Source organism: Mustela lutreola, chromosome 10 (genome assembly GCF_030435805.1).
Source record: "Mustela lutreola isolate mMusLut2 chromosome 10, mMusLut2.pri, whole genome shotgun sequence".
In the NCBI taxonomy this organism is placed as follows: Eukaryota; Metazoa; Chordata; class Mammalia; order Carnivora; family Mustelidae; genus Mustela; species Mustela lutreola.
Genome location: NC_081299.1, coordinates 34,917,450 through 34,931,118, shown reverse-complemented (window position 1 = coordinate 34,931,118; position 13,669 = coordinate 34,917,450). Strand labels below are relative to the sequence as shown.

The window sequence follows — 13,669 nt, the reverse complement described above, 5'->3', positions numbered from 1 at the left end:
ATTAAGCGTCGGGGCTCTTGATCTCAGGGTCATGAGTTCAATCCCACATTGGGATCCACACTGTGCGTGGAGCCTGCTTTAAAAAAGAAAGGAAGAAAAAAGCAATATTATTTTCCTAGAGCTCAACTATTTTTTTCTTTTTCAAAGAGGCATTAAATCCTTCTTCCTTTAGTTGATTGCTGTGAGGACCAAATGAGAATATGCATTTTGCTTAGTTTTTTTAAACATGAACGTTTTATTTAATGTTTGAGTTAAGCTCTTATACAGGTTATAAGAGCTTTGCAAATATTAACTGATTTAGTCCTCATAATAAGCCTGTGTGAGATAGACACTATTATGATAACACATTTTGCAGATGAAACTGAGGGATAAAAAAGTATCTTGCTCAAAGACATACAGCTAGTAAGTGGGATTTATACCCAGGTGGTTAGGCCTCAGAGGCACTCTTCTTTATCATGATGTTATGCTTCCTCTATGTGAAAATGCTTTTGTAAGCTATAGATAGATACTGTTAGTAGTTTTTATTAAGTGCCTGACACTATACTAGATGTTACAGGAGATATAAAGGAATCATAAGCCTGCCTTTGAAGAATTTATAATCTGGTTAGGGAAAGAAATAAAACAGAGAAAACAGCAATAATACAACAGCCTGTAACATCACCATCTACCAGAGAACTCTCCACATTATTAAATAGGTACCTTGTTTTCTTTCAGTGCTCTCTTACACAGCATAAAATCTAATGCATAATAGATATATGGTTAATGTTGATTAATGTACATGTCCTTAAATAATGTTATGCCCACTTCCATAGTGAGGAGACTTCAGGTGTTACTTGCAGAGAAAGAATTCCTTTTATACTATTCTTCTGTGCCATGTAATGAGTTCATGGACCCTCCACTTATTTGGCTTATTTTTTTTTTCATTAACATAAAATATATTATTTGCCCCAGGGGTACAGGTCTGTGAATCATCAGGCTTACACACTTCACAACACTCACCGCAGCACATACCTCCCCAGTGTCCATAACCCAACCACCCTCTCCATAACCCCCTTGGCTTTTTATTTTTTATTTTTATTTTTGACAAAAATTCTGCATATTTAAAATGTGCAGTGATGTTTTGATATATGTAGACATGATTATGAAATGATTGCCACAGTCGAACGAACATACCTACCACCTCCTTAACTCTTCGTTTTGGGGGTAATTTCACATTTACAGAATGATTATAAGACTAGTAGAGAACTTATATATCCTTTACCCAGATTCCCCAAATGTTAAGATTTGTTCTATCATTTGCTCTCCTTGTGATATACTTTCAATATATAATATGTGTAAACAAAATATTACATATACTATTATTATTTTTCTCAGCTATTTGAGAATAAGTTGCAGGTATGATTCCCTTTGCCTTTAAATACATTGGTGTATATCCTGTCCCCCACGCCTCACTGCCACCCAGAAAGGACAGTCTGTTAAAACAGAAAATTACACTGCTACAATACTTTAATCTACAGATCTTTTTTTTTTTTTTTTTAACAGACGGAGATCACAAGTAGGAAGAAAGGCAGGTAGAGAGAGAGAGGGAAGCAGGCTCCCTGCCGAGCAGAGAGCCCGATGCAGGGCTCCATCCCAGGACTCTGGGATCATGACCTGAGCCGAAGGCAGAGGCTTTAACCCGCTGAGCCCCCCAGGTGCCCCATAATCTACAGATCTTATTCAGACTTCACCAGTTAACCTAACACTATCCTTTAGAACAATACAAAAACATTTTGACTAGTCATGTTTTAAACATTATGGTATGTGCTGTATGACAATCCTGTATTTAGTACCAAGAGCATTGTGAGCAGGTGCCCTGTCCCCCTGACTTCGTCATGCAGGCCGGGGCAAGTGGCTTTGTTTGATTTCCCTTCTTTTGTATGATCCAGTGGAGCAGCGTGACTTCATCGGAGTGGACAGCACAGGAAAGAGGCTGCTCTTCATGGCTAATGAAGCAGACTTGGATGAAGAGCTGGTCATTAAGGGATCCATCCTGCACAAGTAAGCCCTAGGGTTTTCTTTCTGGCAGTTCTCCTTGTCTTAAAACAAAATAAAACCACCCAGTGGATGGGAAAGGGGGAATGAACGCTAGATTATACTGTGTGAAATTGACAAAAGTATGTGACTGTTTTCCCATGAGACAGGATGAAGGCTTTTCTTCACTGCACAAAAGCTTAGCTTTTCCCTGTGTCTTTTTTGCCAAGGTAGAGTCAAATCCTGCATAGCAGTAGGGCAAAGCAGCTGTGGGGAGAAGAGGGAACAGGACTGTCTTTCTAACAGTGTTCTGGAGCTTCCTTTTCTTTAATTGTGGTAAGCACAAAACATAAAATTTACCATCTTATCCACTTTTAAGTGTACAGTTCACTAGTGTTAAACATATTCACATTGTTGTGAAAATTCTGCATCTGTTGAACAATAGCTCTTCCCTTTTTCCTGTCCCCGCTCCTGGTAACTGCCATTCGACTCTCTGTTTCTATGAATTTGATTACATTAGATGCTTCAGATAAGTAGAATTATGCAGTATTTGTCCTTTGTCGACTGGTTTATTTCACTGAGTATAAAATCCTCAGGGTTCATCCATGTTGTAGCATGTGTCAGAATGCCTTCCTTTGTAAGGCTACATAATATTCCATTGTGTGGAAATGCCACATTTTTTTTTTTTAATGTATTCATCTGTCAGCAGACACTTGAGTCACTTCCACCTCTTGGCTATTGTGAATAATGCTGCAGTGAACATGGGTGTGCACATATCCCTTTGAGATCCTGCTTTGGATTCTTCTGGATATACACCCAGAAGTGGGATGCTACATTCTATGACAGTTCTAGTTCTAATGTTTGGAGAATCCTCTCTGCTATTTTCTATAGTGACTGTGCTGTTTTACAATCACACCAACAGTGTACAAACATTCTAGTTTCTCTACATCCTTGTCAACACTTGTTATTTTCTGTTTTTTGATAGTAGCCATCATAATGGCTACAAATAGGCAACCCAGTTACACATCTTCTTTAATCAGCATTTATTGAGTGCTTGCCCAATATGGACTTTTTTATCAGAAGCCACCATACTCAGAGCTGTACTGTCTGATACCAGTACTCAGGAAAGTTTGAAAACTGTTTGGAGCCTGGGTTTGACTTGTCTGTGGTTTTGTCCCAGATTGCAGTTCTCTGTTATCCTTTTTTTTTTTTTTTAAAGATTTTATTTATTTATTTGACAGAGAGAGATAACAAGTAGGCAGAGAGGCAGGCAGATAGAGGGGAAGGAGGCTCCATGCCAAGCAGAGAGCTCGATGCAGGGCTCGATTCCAGAACCCTGGGATCATGACCTGAGCCAAAGGCAGGTCATTATATATATATATCTTATATAATATATATATAATATATAAAAAATATGTACTAAAGCTTAAAAACTGTTGGTCAAGGAAAGAAAGAAGATTCTGACAAGAAACAGAAAGGAATAGGGGCACCTGGGTGACTCAGTCTGTTAAACGTCTGCCTTTGGCTCAGGTTATGATCCCAGGGTCCTAGATCAGACCCCCTGCTCATCAGGGAGCCTGCTTTTCCCTCTGTACCTCTCCCTGCTCATGCTCTCTCCCTCTCTCTCTTATATAAACAAATAAAATCTTTAAAAAAAAAAAAAAAAAAAGAGGGGCACCCACTGGGTGGCTCAGTGGGTTAAGGCCTCTGCCGAAGGGCTTGGGTCATAATCCCAGAGTCCTGGGATCAAGCCCCGTAATAAATAAATTAAATAAATAAATAAAATCTTTTTTTAAAAAAAGGAAGAAGAAGAGAGAAACAGAAAGGAATGAAGGTAGGCTCCCAACTCCACCGTATCACAGCTCACCAGAAGCCATACTGATATATTAATGAAATCCTGCAAATTCTCACTAATAGCTCCAAAGCTGGAAAGAAGCAAACTGAACACATATCTGTACTTCTGTCTTCTTCTGACTGAGGAGCAGTGGGAATAACTACTTGCAAATAAATGATAAAGCAGAGAAAATGAACAATGAGGCTGACTTTTAACAGAAACAAAAGATCAAGCCTACAAATGAATAGGTGAAGTAATATAAAGCTGAAAGCTATTCCTCCATAGGAATAGAATATACCCCTTAATTATGTGGAATGAAAGAAGAATATATAACAGAATCTCGGGAAAGAAAAATATTTTAATAGAGATTCTGCAGTTCCTTAGCCATGTTCCCTATGTTCCTTCCACATTCCCTGAAGCCATAGAAAAATACACAGAATATAAAATAAGTAGCACTACTGGGCATTTGTCTGAAGAAAACAAAAACAGAAATTTGAAAAGATATGTGCATTTATGTTTATTGCAGCATTATTTAAAGTGGATATAGAAGCAACCTGTGTCCACTGATAGATGAATGGATAAAGAAGATATGGTGGGGCACCTGGGTGGCTCAGTTGGTTGGGCATCTGTCATCAGCTGAGGTCATGATCCCCAGGGCCTGGGATCGAGCTCTACATGGGGCTCCCTACTTAGTGGGAAGTCTACTTCTCCCTGTCCCTCTGCTTCTCCTCCTTGCTCATTCTCTCTCTCTCTCTAGTAAATAAAATAAAATCATTTTTTAAAAGAAAATTAAAAAAAAAAAACCAAAAAACAGAAACAGACCCATAAATAAAGAGAACAAACTGGTGGTAGCCAGGGGGGAGGAAGGTGGGGACGGGCAAAAAGAGGCAAAGGAGGGTAGAAGGTACAGACCTCAAGTTAATGAGATGAGTGAGTCACAGGTATGAAAGATTCAACACAGGGAGTTTAGTCAATAGTATTATAATAGCACTGTATGGTGACAGATAGTAGCTACACTTCTGGTGAGCATAGCATAAGGTGTCAAATCACAGTGTTGTACACATGAAACTAATGTAACATTGTGTATCAACTATACTTCAGTATAAACAAAAAGGAAAAAAATCACCACCACACATAGTAGTTGGTCTCAGATACAGGTGGATGAGAGGGAAGAACTCATCCATATCATATCAAAATAAATAAAACAAGCACGAACAAGACCAAAAGAATCAGTATTTCAACTACGGAAACATACAGCAAACAAATGAAAGCAAGAAAAATACTTTGAAAAGACAATGTATCCTGAAAAAAACATAATTCAATGACTAGAATTTTCTGTACTATACAGCTATAAAACAACTCATCAAAATGTGAATTTAATAAATAAATAAAATTTCAGTGATGGGCTGATAAAACAACGTGAGATAAAAGAAGATATTATAGAACTAAGAAAATAAATTAAAAACTAATTAAAATAGCAAAGAACACAACAGATACCGCTGAAAATCAAATTATTGACATAGAGGAAAGGCTTGAGATATTTAGAGATTTTGATGAAAAAAGAAATGATTAAAAATTATAGCGAATCTAATAGGAAAAAAAAAGACAAAGATGACTCAATAAATTAATATCTCTGAAAAAGAGAACTAAACATGTGGCCAAAGGCTGTATTCAAAGATATAAGGCCTTCTTGGCAAACTAGTTTAAGGCTTTTAATATAAAGATAGAAGGGCTAAGTAAATATGATGACTTCTGAAATTCCACTAAAATAGCAAGATGGAGATTTTAGAGAGGGATAAATCCAGAAGACTAAAGAAGATTAAAAATGAAAAAACAACAACCACAGTTTGGAAACAGAAAAGCAGGACAGTTGAACATACCTGAGAAAGCTGAATGCTAAGCCAGCAGTGGGCGAAGTTGAACTGTAGACTGATTCACCCTACAAAACTCTAAGTAGTCAAGATTCAGCAGTACCACGTATATCCAAAAGTGAAGCTAAAAACTGGATTACTTGAGAATTTGTCCAAACTGTAGATAGATGCTCAGATTTCTTCCCCATCAAACCTCATAAGATTTATTCTTGGAAGAGGGTAAAGTAGATCTCTGGATTGGGGCACTAGGCATGAATGAGGTTAGAGGTACCATACAAAAAATGGGGGGTACAATACAAAAAAAAAGTGAACGTATGTCCTGAGGTTTTTAGCTTCTGTCTCCCACTTAGCTTCTATATACCAGCAGCCAAGCTTGTATCTGTTAAGCAAGGACACTAGAAGATTCTTCTCTGTGGTAAAAGACAGTCCAAGAGGAGACCTAAAGACATAGACATCAGAGAATCCCCACCGGAAAACCCAGTTCTTGGTTCATCCTACCTTGAATTTCGAAGTTGACAAAGCTCACCACATGTTGGGTGTTCACAGTGAAATATTTATTGTGCCATTCTTAAATTTAGATAAAAAAGAAACAGGGATTACAAGATGTAGGGGCTGGAACAAACAGAAAAAAAAAACCCAAGTTAGCAGAAAGCCCAATAGAAATTGTTCAGAGAGAAGAAAACTTCAAAAGTAACATTACTCAGAAAGATTCACTAATATTTGAACATCTGAATATCAGTATCCTAGGAGATACTGATACAAAGTGCACCAAAATCCTTGCCCTCATTGAGAGATGAGAGAATACTGCATTCATGAACCCAAAAGCAGAATGCTATATTAAAAAGGGAGCATTTAGTGGCACAGAAATAGACATGGAGATCAGTGGAACAAAATAGAGAGCCCAGAAATAAACCCATGATTTATATGGACAATTAACTTATGACAAAGGAGCCAAGAATATATAATATAGAAAAGATGGTCTCTTTGATAAATGGTGCTGAGAAAACTGGATAGCTGCATACAAAAGAATGAAACTGGACCACTTTCTAACATCATACACAAAAATAAGCTCAAAATGGATTAAAGACTAAATGTGAGACCTGAAAATATGAAAGTCCTAGAAGAGAACGCAGGCAATAATTTCTCTGACATTGATCATAACAACATTTTTCTATATGTCTCCTAAGGCAAGGAAAACAAGAACAAAAATAAACTATTTGGACTACATTGCAGTAAAAAGCTTTTGCCCAGAAAAGAAAACCATCAACAAAACAAAAAGGCAGCCCACTGAATGGGAGAAGATATTTGTAAACGATAAATCCAATAAGAGGTTAATATCCAATATATATATATAAAGAACTTACCCGGGGTGCCTGGGTGGCTCAGTCAGTTAAGCGTCCAACTCTTGGTTTCTGCTCAGGTCGTGATCTCATGTTTCGTGTGATCAAGCCCCATGTTGGGCTCCATGCTCAGGAGGGAATCTGCTTGAGATTCTCTCCCTCTACCCCTGACCCAACATGTGTACATGCTTGCTCTCACTCTCTCTCAAATAAACAAATCTTTAAAAAGAACTAGACAACTCAACACAAAAAAAGAAAAAAAAAATCTGACTTAAAAGTGAACAGAAGACCTGAATAGACATATTTCCAAAGAAGACAGACAGAGAGCAAACAGACACATAAAGAGATGTTCAACATCACTCATCATCAGGGAAATGCAAATCAAAACTACAGTGAGCAGGCACCTTGGGTGGCTCAGTCGGTTAAGTGACTGACTTCACCTCAGGTCTTGATCTCAGAGTCCTGAGATCAAGCCTATGTCGGGCTCCCCATTTAGTAGGGAGTCTGTTTGTCCCTCTCCCTTTCCATCTGTCGCTCCTCCTGCTCAATAAAATAAATAATTTTATTTATTTATCAGAGAGAGGGAGAGAGCGAGCACAGGCACGCAGAGAAGCAGCAGAGGCAGAGGGAGAAGCAGGCTCCCCGCTAAGCAAGGAGCCCGATGTGGGACTCGATCCCAGGATGCCGGGATCATGACCTGAGCCGAAGGCAGCTGCTTAACCAACTGAGCCACCCAGGCGTCCCTCTCCCAAATAAATAAATAAAATCTTTTTTAAAAATAGCAAACCCACAATGAGCTATCATCTTACACAGAATGGCTAAAATAAAAAAGAAACAACAAGTTTTGGTGAGGATGTGGAGAAAAAGAAACCCTCCTGTACTTTTGGTAGGGATATAAATTGGTACAGCCACTGTGAAAAACAGGGTGGAGGTTCCTCAAAAACTTAAAAATAGAAATACCATGTGATCTAGTAATTGTACTATATTGCTATTTATCCAAAGAAAATGAAAACACTAATTTGAAAAGACATATGCACCCCTATGTTTATTGCAGCATTATTTACAATAGCCAGAAGATGGAAGAAACCTAGGTGTCCGTCAATAGATGAATGTATAAAGAAGTTGTGGTATGTATGTGTGTACACACACACACACACACACACACACGAATATTATGCAGCCATTAAAAAGATGAGAGCTTGCTATTTGCAACACCATGAATGGACCTAGAGGGTTTATGCTAAGTGAAGTAAGTCAGACTGAGAAAGACAAATGCCATATATTTTGCTTACATATGGAATCTAAAAAATTAAATAAAAAACAAAAAAGCAGAATCAGAGCTATAAATACAGAGAACAAACTGATGGTTGCCAGAGGGAAGGAGAGTGAAGGGTTGAGCAAAATAGGTAAAGGGGAGTGGGAGATACAGGCTTCCAGTTATGGAATGAATAAATCATGGAAAAGAAGGGTATAGCTTAGGGAATATACAGTCAATGATACTGTAATAGCATTCTTTGGTAGCTGCGCTGGTGGTGAAGCTAGCATAAAGGTATAGAGATGTTGAATTACTACATTGTGGTCAAGTATACTAAAAAAAATTTTTTTTAAGGGGAGCATTTGGTAAAAATGAAAAACTCAATAGAAGGGTTGAAAATTTTGGGAAAATTTTTGAAAAATGTCTCACAAAGCAAAATAAAACAACAGATTAATGAAAAATAATAAGAAAACCAAAGGAGCAACCTAGGAGGTCCAACATTTAATATTAGGAATTCCAGAAAAAGAGAACAGAGAAAATGGAGAGGGGAGATAGCATCAATGAAGAAATATAAAAAACATTTCTCAGAACGAAAGGAGCTGGGTTTCTAAACTGAAAGGAAACAGTGCCCAGCAGAATGCATGAAAAGAAACTTACCAAGGTTGTCATTGTGAAATGTGAAAACATTTTACTGTTATAACACTGATGTCAAAGAGAAGATCCAAGACGCTTCTAGATGGGAGGGGAGATATCATACATAAAGGAACTAAAACAGCTTTGAACTTTTAACAGCAGCACTAGAAACTATAAAACAATGGAGGACAGCTTTCAAAATTCTTAAATCTATATGTAGTCAAACAATCAACTATGAGAGTAGAGTAAGCATTTTACAGACAATTGCTTTCCAAACATCTGTTTTCAGAAAGCTGCTAGAGAATTTATAACACCAAAACCCTGGCATAATCTAAGAAAGAAAGAAATGGAATTATAGGATTATAGGAAAAAGAAACCCTAGGATTCCAGGAAAACACCTTCACTCCAGGTGTAGATGGCAATCAGACCAGATTGGAATAGGTCAGAAAGCTTTGGGAATAATTTCCTCAGGATACTCTTATTTCTTCTGACAAAAATGACAAAATACTTGATGTGTCTCAACATTTTGAGAGGAGTTTTGAGCACTTTGTAGTTAGTTTGGGGTTGAATTATTGATAAGTATCTGGAAAACTAAGAAATGGGAGAAAACAGTAATACCAAGGAAAACAAAAATATGCAGGAAAAAAATTAACCATTAGTTACTGAATGTTTCAGCTGTAACTTATGTTTATATATGCATCTTAATGTAATCACTGACTTGATCTAACCAAAATCATGATAATTACTTTGGAATGATGACAGGGAGGGTTTGTGTATTGGAGACACAAGGGAAGATGAGAGATAAACTTCCTCTTTGATAGTTAATAGCCATAATAACAAACTTCAATATTGAACTAACCAAAACAGTAAAATTAGGGAGGTAAAAGGTAAGGAAGTATGGGTATATGTCATAGGGGCAGGGCCAGTCATGAAAAAAAGCTAAATCCTTATCTGCCATAGTGGGAAATCAACAGATAATGTCTGAAATGGAAAAACTAAGGAATATCAATATTAGAATGTTACTAGAAATACAGATATAAATACTAAATGGATCCACTAAAATAATTGAAAATGGGTGTTTCTGGGGAACAGAAAATGGGGTGGGGAGGAAATAGAGGACTGAAATTTTTCATTGTAAGCCTATTTAGCTATTTAACCTTACTTACCTAAAGTATGTGCATATGTAATTTTAATTAAATTAAAAACAAGATAAAATACAATAAAAATTCCTGAATCAAGTAAAAATCTGCAGATCTTAAGACTCTGCAAATTTTATGGGGCACCTGGGTGCTCCATCACTTAAACATCTGCCTTCAGCTCAGGTCATGATCCCAGGGTCCTGGGATCCAGCCTTGCATCGGGCTCTCTGCTCAGCAGAGAGCCTGCTTCTCCCTCTGCCTCTCCCCCCTCATGCTCTCTCTAACTCTCTCTCTCTCAGTAAATAAAATATTTTTAAAAGAATCTCCAACAAATTTTAAGAGTATTGTGTGTTCTAGGAAAATTTGACCAGAAGCACACGTGCATGCTCTCTCTCTGAAATAAACGAAATCTTTTTTAAAAGATAAATAAATATAAAGGCGTCAGGAAGACATTCTCAAACATGAGGGGGCTCACAAATATGGCATCTATGAGCCCTCCTTGGGGGGAAAAAAATAACTTCTTGACAGCTAGCTGCCATGTCATGAGAACATTCAGGCAGGTTATGAAGAAACCCATGTGGTGAGGAACTGCCAGCAACCACATTAGTGAGCTTGGAAGCAGATAATCTGAGACTTGTCAGCAGCCATGTTGAAAGCGGCTTCTCCTCCAGTCAGCCTCGAGTTGACTGCAGCCCTTGGCCAGCAGCTTGACTGTAGCCTCTTAAGAGAACCTGAGTCAGAACCTTGAAACCACTCCCTGATTCCAAACACTGAGATAATAATTTGATATTTTAAGCCTCTGAGTTTGAAGTAATTTGTTATATAACTATAGATGACCAGTAAAATTCTCAATCTCTAGGCATTGGATCAGGAGTCTTTCAGAAACAATGAAGTTGAAAGACATCTTGGAGGGAAAAAAATAATGTACTTATATGGCACAGTTCCTTTCCTTTCTGCCTTAATTTATTCCCTGCGTATCTTGGAAGTAGGGAAAGTTATGTGGCTGTATATGTGGGATACATCCTGTCTTAGCTGGATGCCTTTGCTAAGATCTTGGACAAACTGTCAGCTCAGTTAGAAACGAAGGAAATAGGTGGTCATCCTATGGTCTTACTAAACTTGTAAGGTTTTTGTTGTTTAAACATTGGTAACAAACAGTCTCATAATTTTCTTTCTTGTGTTTCACAGAAGAGAGGCCTGGGTTAGAATGAATTATTGAGAAAAGGAACTGCCCCTTGACCCATAGTATTCATTGTTACAGTGTATGTGATAGACATAGAGGTAAAATGCCCAGGTACCCCTACAAAGAAGGATTTGCTGCTCATCTGCAAGGAGTGTAGTTAGCACACAGCCTCTAGTTGTTATCTTCAGGATCTCCCTCATCTTTAAGAGCCACATTGCCCAAGGTCATACCCTTGCTGGGGGCAGCCTGCATCCCAAGACTAAATGAAGGATGGGCGTAAAGGCCCAGTCACTCTGATAGGCAGTACTTGCTCCTGAACTCCCTGCCCCGTTGGCCTGGGGCTTTGTAGAACCTGCATCTCAGTTCAGTTTGCCTCTGCCCAGTCTTGCTTCCTCCTCTTCCTTTCATAGGAATTGATCCCTAATAAACATCTTACCCCCCAAATACTGTCTCAGCTCACTTCTTGAGAATCCAACCTTCAACACACAATAATGGTTTTTTATGTTTGTTTGTTTGTTTTTAAGATTTTATTTATTTTGACAGACAGAAATCACAGAGAGGCAGAGAGAGGAAAGGAAGCAGGCTCCCCGCCGAGCAGAGAGCCCGATGCGGGGCTCAATTCCCAGACCCTGGGATCATGACCTAAGCCGAAGGCAGAGGCTTTAAACCACTGAGCCACCCAGGCGCCCCCCAATAATGGTTTTCCCTGTGATTTGCTACCACCTGGTAAAGCAAATTTTCTCACCCTTGCGATGATCGTTTTGCAATTGTAAAATTAAACTGCCTGGATTATTAAATTGTTTTCTTTCTCAGGAAGGAAACCTGATGCAGTGGCCTCTGCATGTATAAAAACTGTGATGAATATTATCTAATAATATGCATGCCTCTTATAACTTCTGACTGAGGATGTACCAAAAAATATATATCCTTTCAATCAGTCTTTCCAACTTCACTATAGTAAGCACTGATTTTTTTGTCTGCTCTTCTCACAAGACCAATCTTTCTCAACCGAGGAGCATTTTTTAAAATGTTAATGGCTGAGACCCACCTCTAGAGAGTCTTACTTAATTGGTCTGGCAGAGGACAGGCATTTTTATTTTTATTTTTTTAAAGATTTTACTTATTTATTTGACAGAGAGAGATAACAAGTAGGCAGAGAGGCAGGCAGAGAGAGGGGGAAGCAGGCTCCTTGCGGAGCAGAGAGCCTGATGCGGGGCTCGATCCCAGGACCCTGAGATGATGAGCTGAGCTGAAGGCAGAGGCTTTTTTTTTTTTTTTTTTTAAGATTTTATTTATTTATTTGACAGAGAGAGATTACAAGTAGGCAGAGAGGCAGGCAGAGAGAGAGAGGAGGAAGCAGACTCCCTGCTGAGCAGAGAGCCTGATGCGGGACTCGATCCCAGGACCCTGAGATCATGACCTGAGCCGAAGGCAGTGGCTTAACCCACTGAGCCACCCAGGCGCCCCAGGACGAGCATTTTTTTTCAAAGATTTTATTTATTTATTTGACAGACAGAAATCACAAGTAGGCAGAGAGGCAGGCAGAGAAAGAGGAGGAAACAGGCTCCCCGCTGAGCAGAGAGCCTGATACGGGGCTTGGTCTCAGGACCCCGAGATCATGACCTGAGTCGAAGGGAGAGCTTAACCCATTGAGCCACCCGGCACCCCCAGGACAAGCATTTTTAAAAAGCTTCTTGGATGATGGTAGTGTACCAGCGTTCAAAACCCACTCTTGTTCAACTTACCAGTCTGTGGTCCAATAGCGCTGCTCTCCTTTCCATAAATATTTGATAAAGGGATAGGCATTCCGTCAGCGTCTAAAGGAATTTTCCAGCACCCCAGAAATAAATAGGAGAATTATGAAAGTGAATCAAACCCCTGAAACTTCTGCTTAGAGCTGATTCTCATTCTTTAGGGGCTGCAGGCCATAGCCATACCTCAAGGAGAAGGCTCCGGCTCGTGTAGGCAGCATCTGTCCAACACTGTAGACATGTTTGCAGAACCAAATAAACCCTAGAATAGTCAAATGGTAGCCCACTAGATTGGTGGTGTTGCAGTCAGACCCAGTGATGTGGCTGGCATTTGAGCACTCAGGGCTAGATGATTCTGGACATAATAGTTCAAAGGAACTTAGTCAGTGGGGTACCTGGGTGGCTCAGTTGGTTATGGACCATGATCTCATGGTCCTGGGATTAAGCCCTGCATTGGGCTCCCTGCTGGGGGAAAGGGAGGGATGTTGTCTGCTTCTTGCTTCCCCTCTTCTCCTCCCCCATACCCATATGTGCACTCTCTCAAATAAATAAATAAAATCTTAAAAAAATAAAGTAGTCAACTATTTTTCTTCCTCTCATAAATACCCTGGTAATTATATTGGGCCTACCAGGATTATCTAGGCTAACCT

At 39.0% G+C, this 13,669-nt stretch overlaps 1 protein-coding gene across 3 annotated transcripts in view; it reads left to right on the top strand.

Moving 5' to 3' along the window:
- The window catches only part of EIF2B3 (eukaryotic translation initiation factor 2B subunit gamma), a 126,213-nt gene that overhangs the window by 45,617 nt on the left and 66,927 nt on the right, over nt 1-13,669 (top strand). For all 3 annotated transcript variants that reach the window (XM_059135381.1, XM_059135380.1, XM_059135382.1), the window contains one exon: nt 1,929-2,040. In XM_059135381.1, the coding sequence (XP_058991364.1) occupies nt 1,929-2,040 (112 nt within the window). The remainder of the gene's footprint in view (nt 1-1,928; nt 2,041-13,669) is intronic.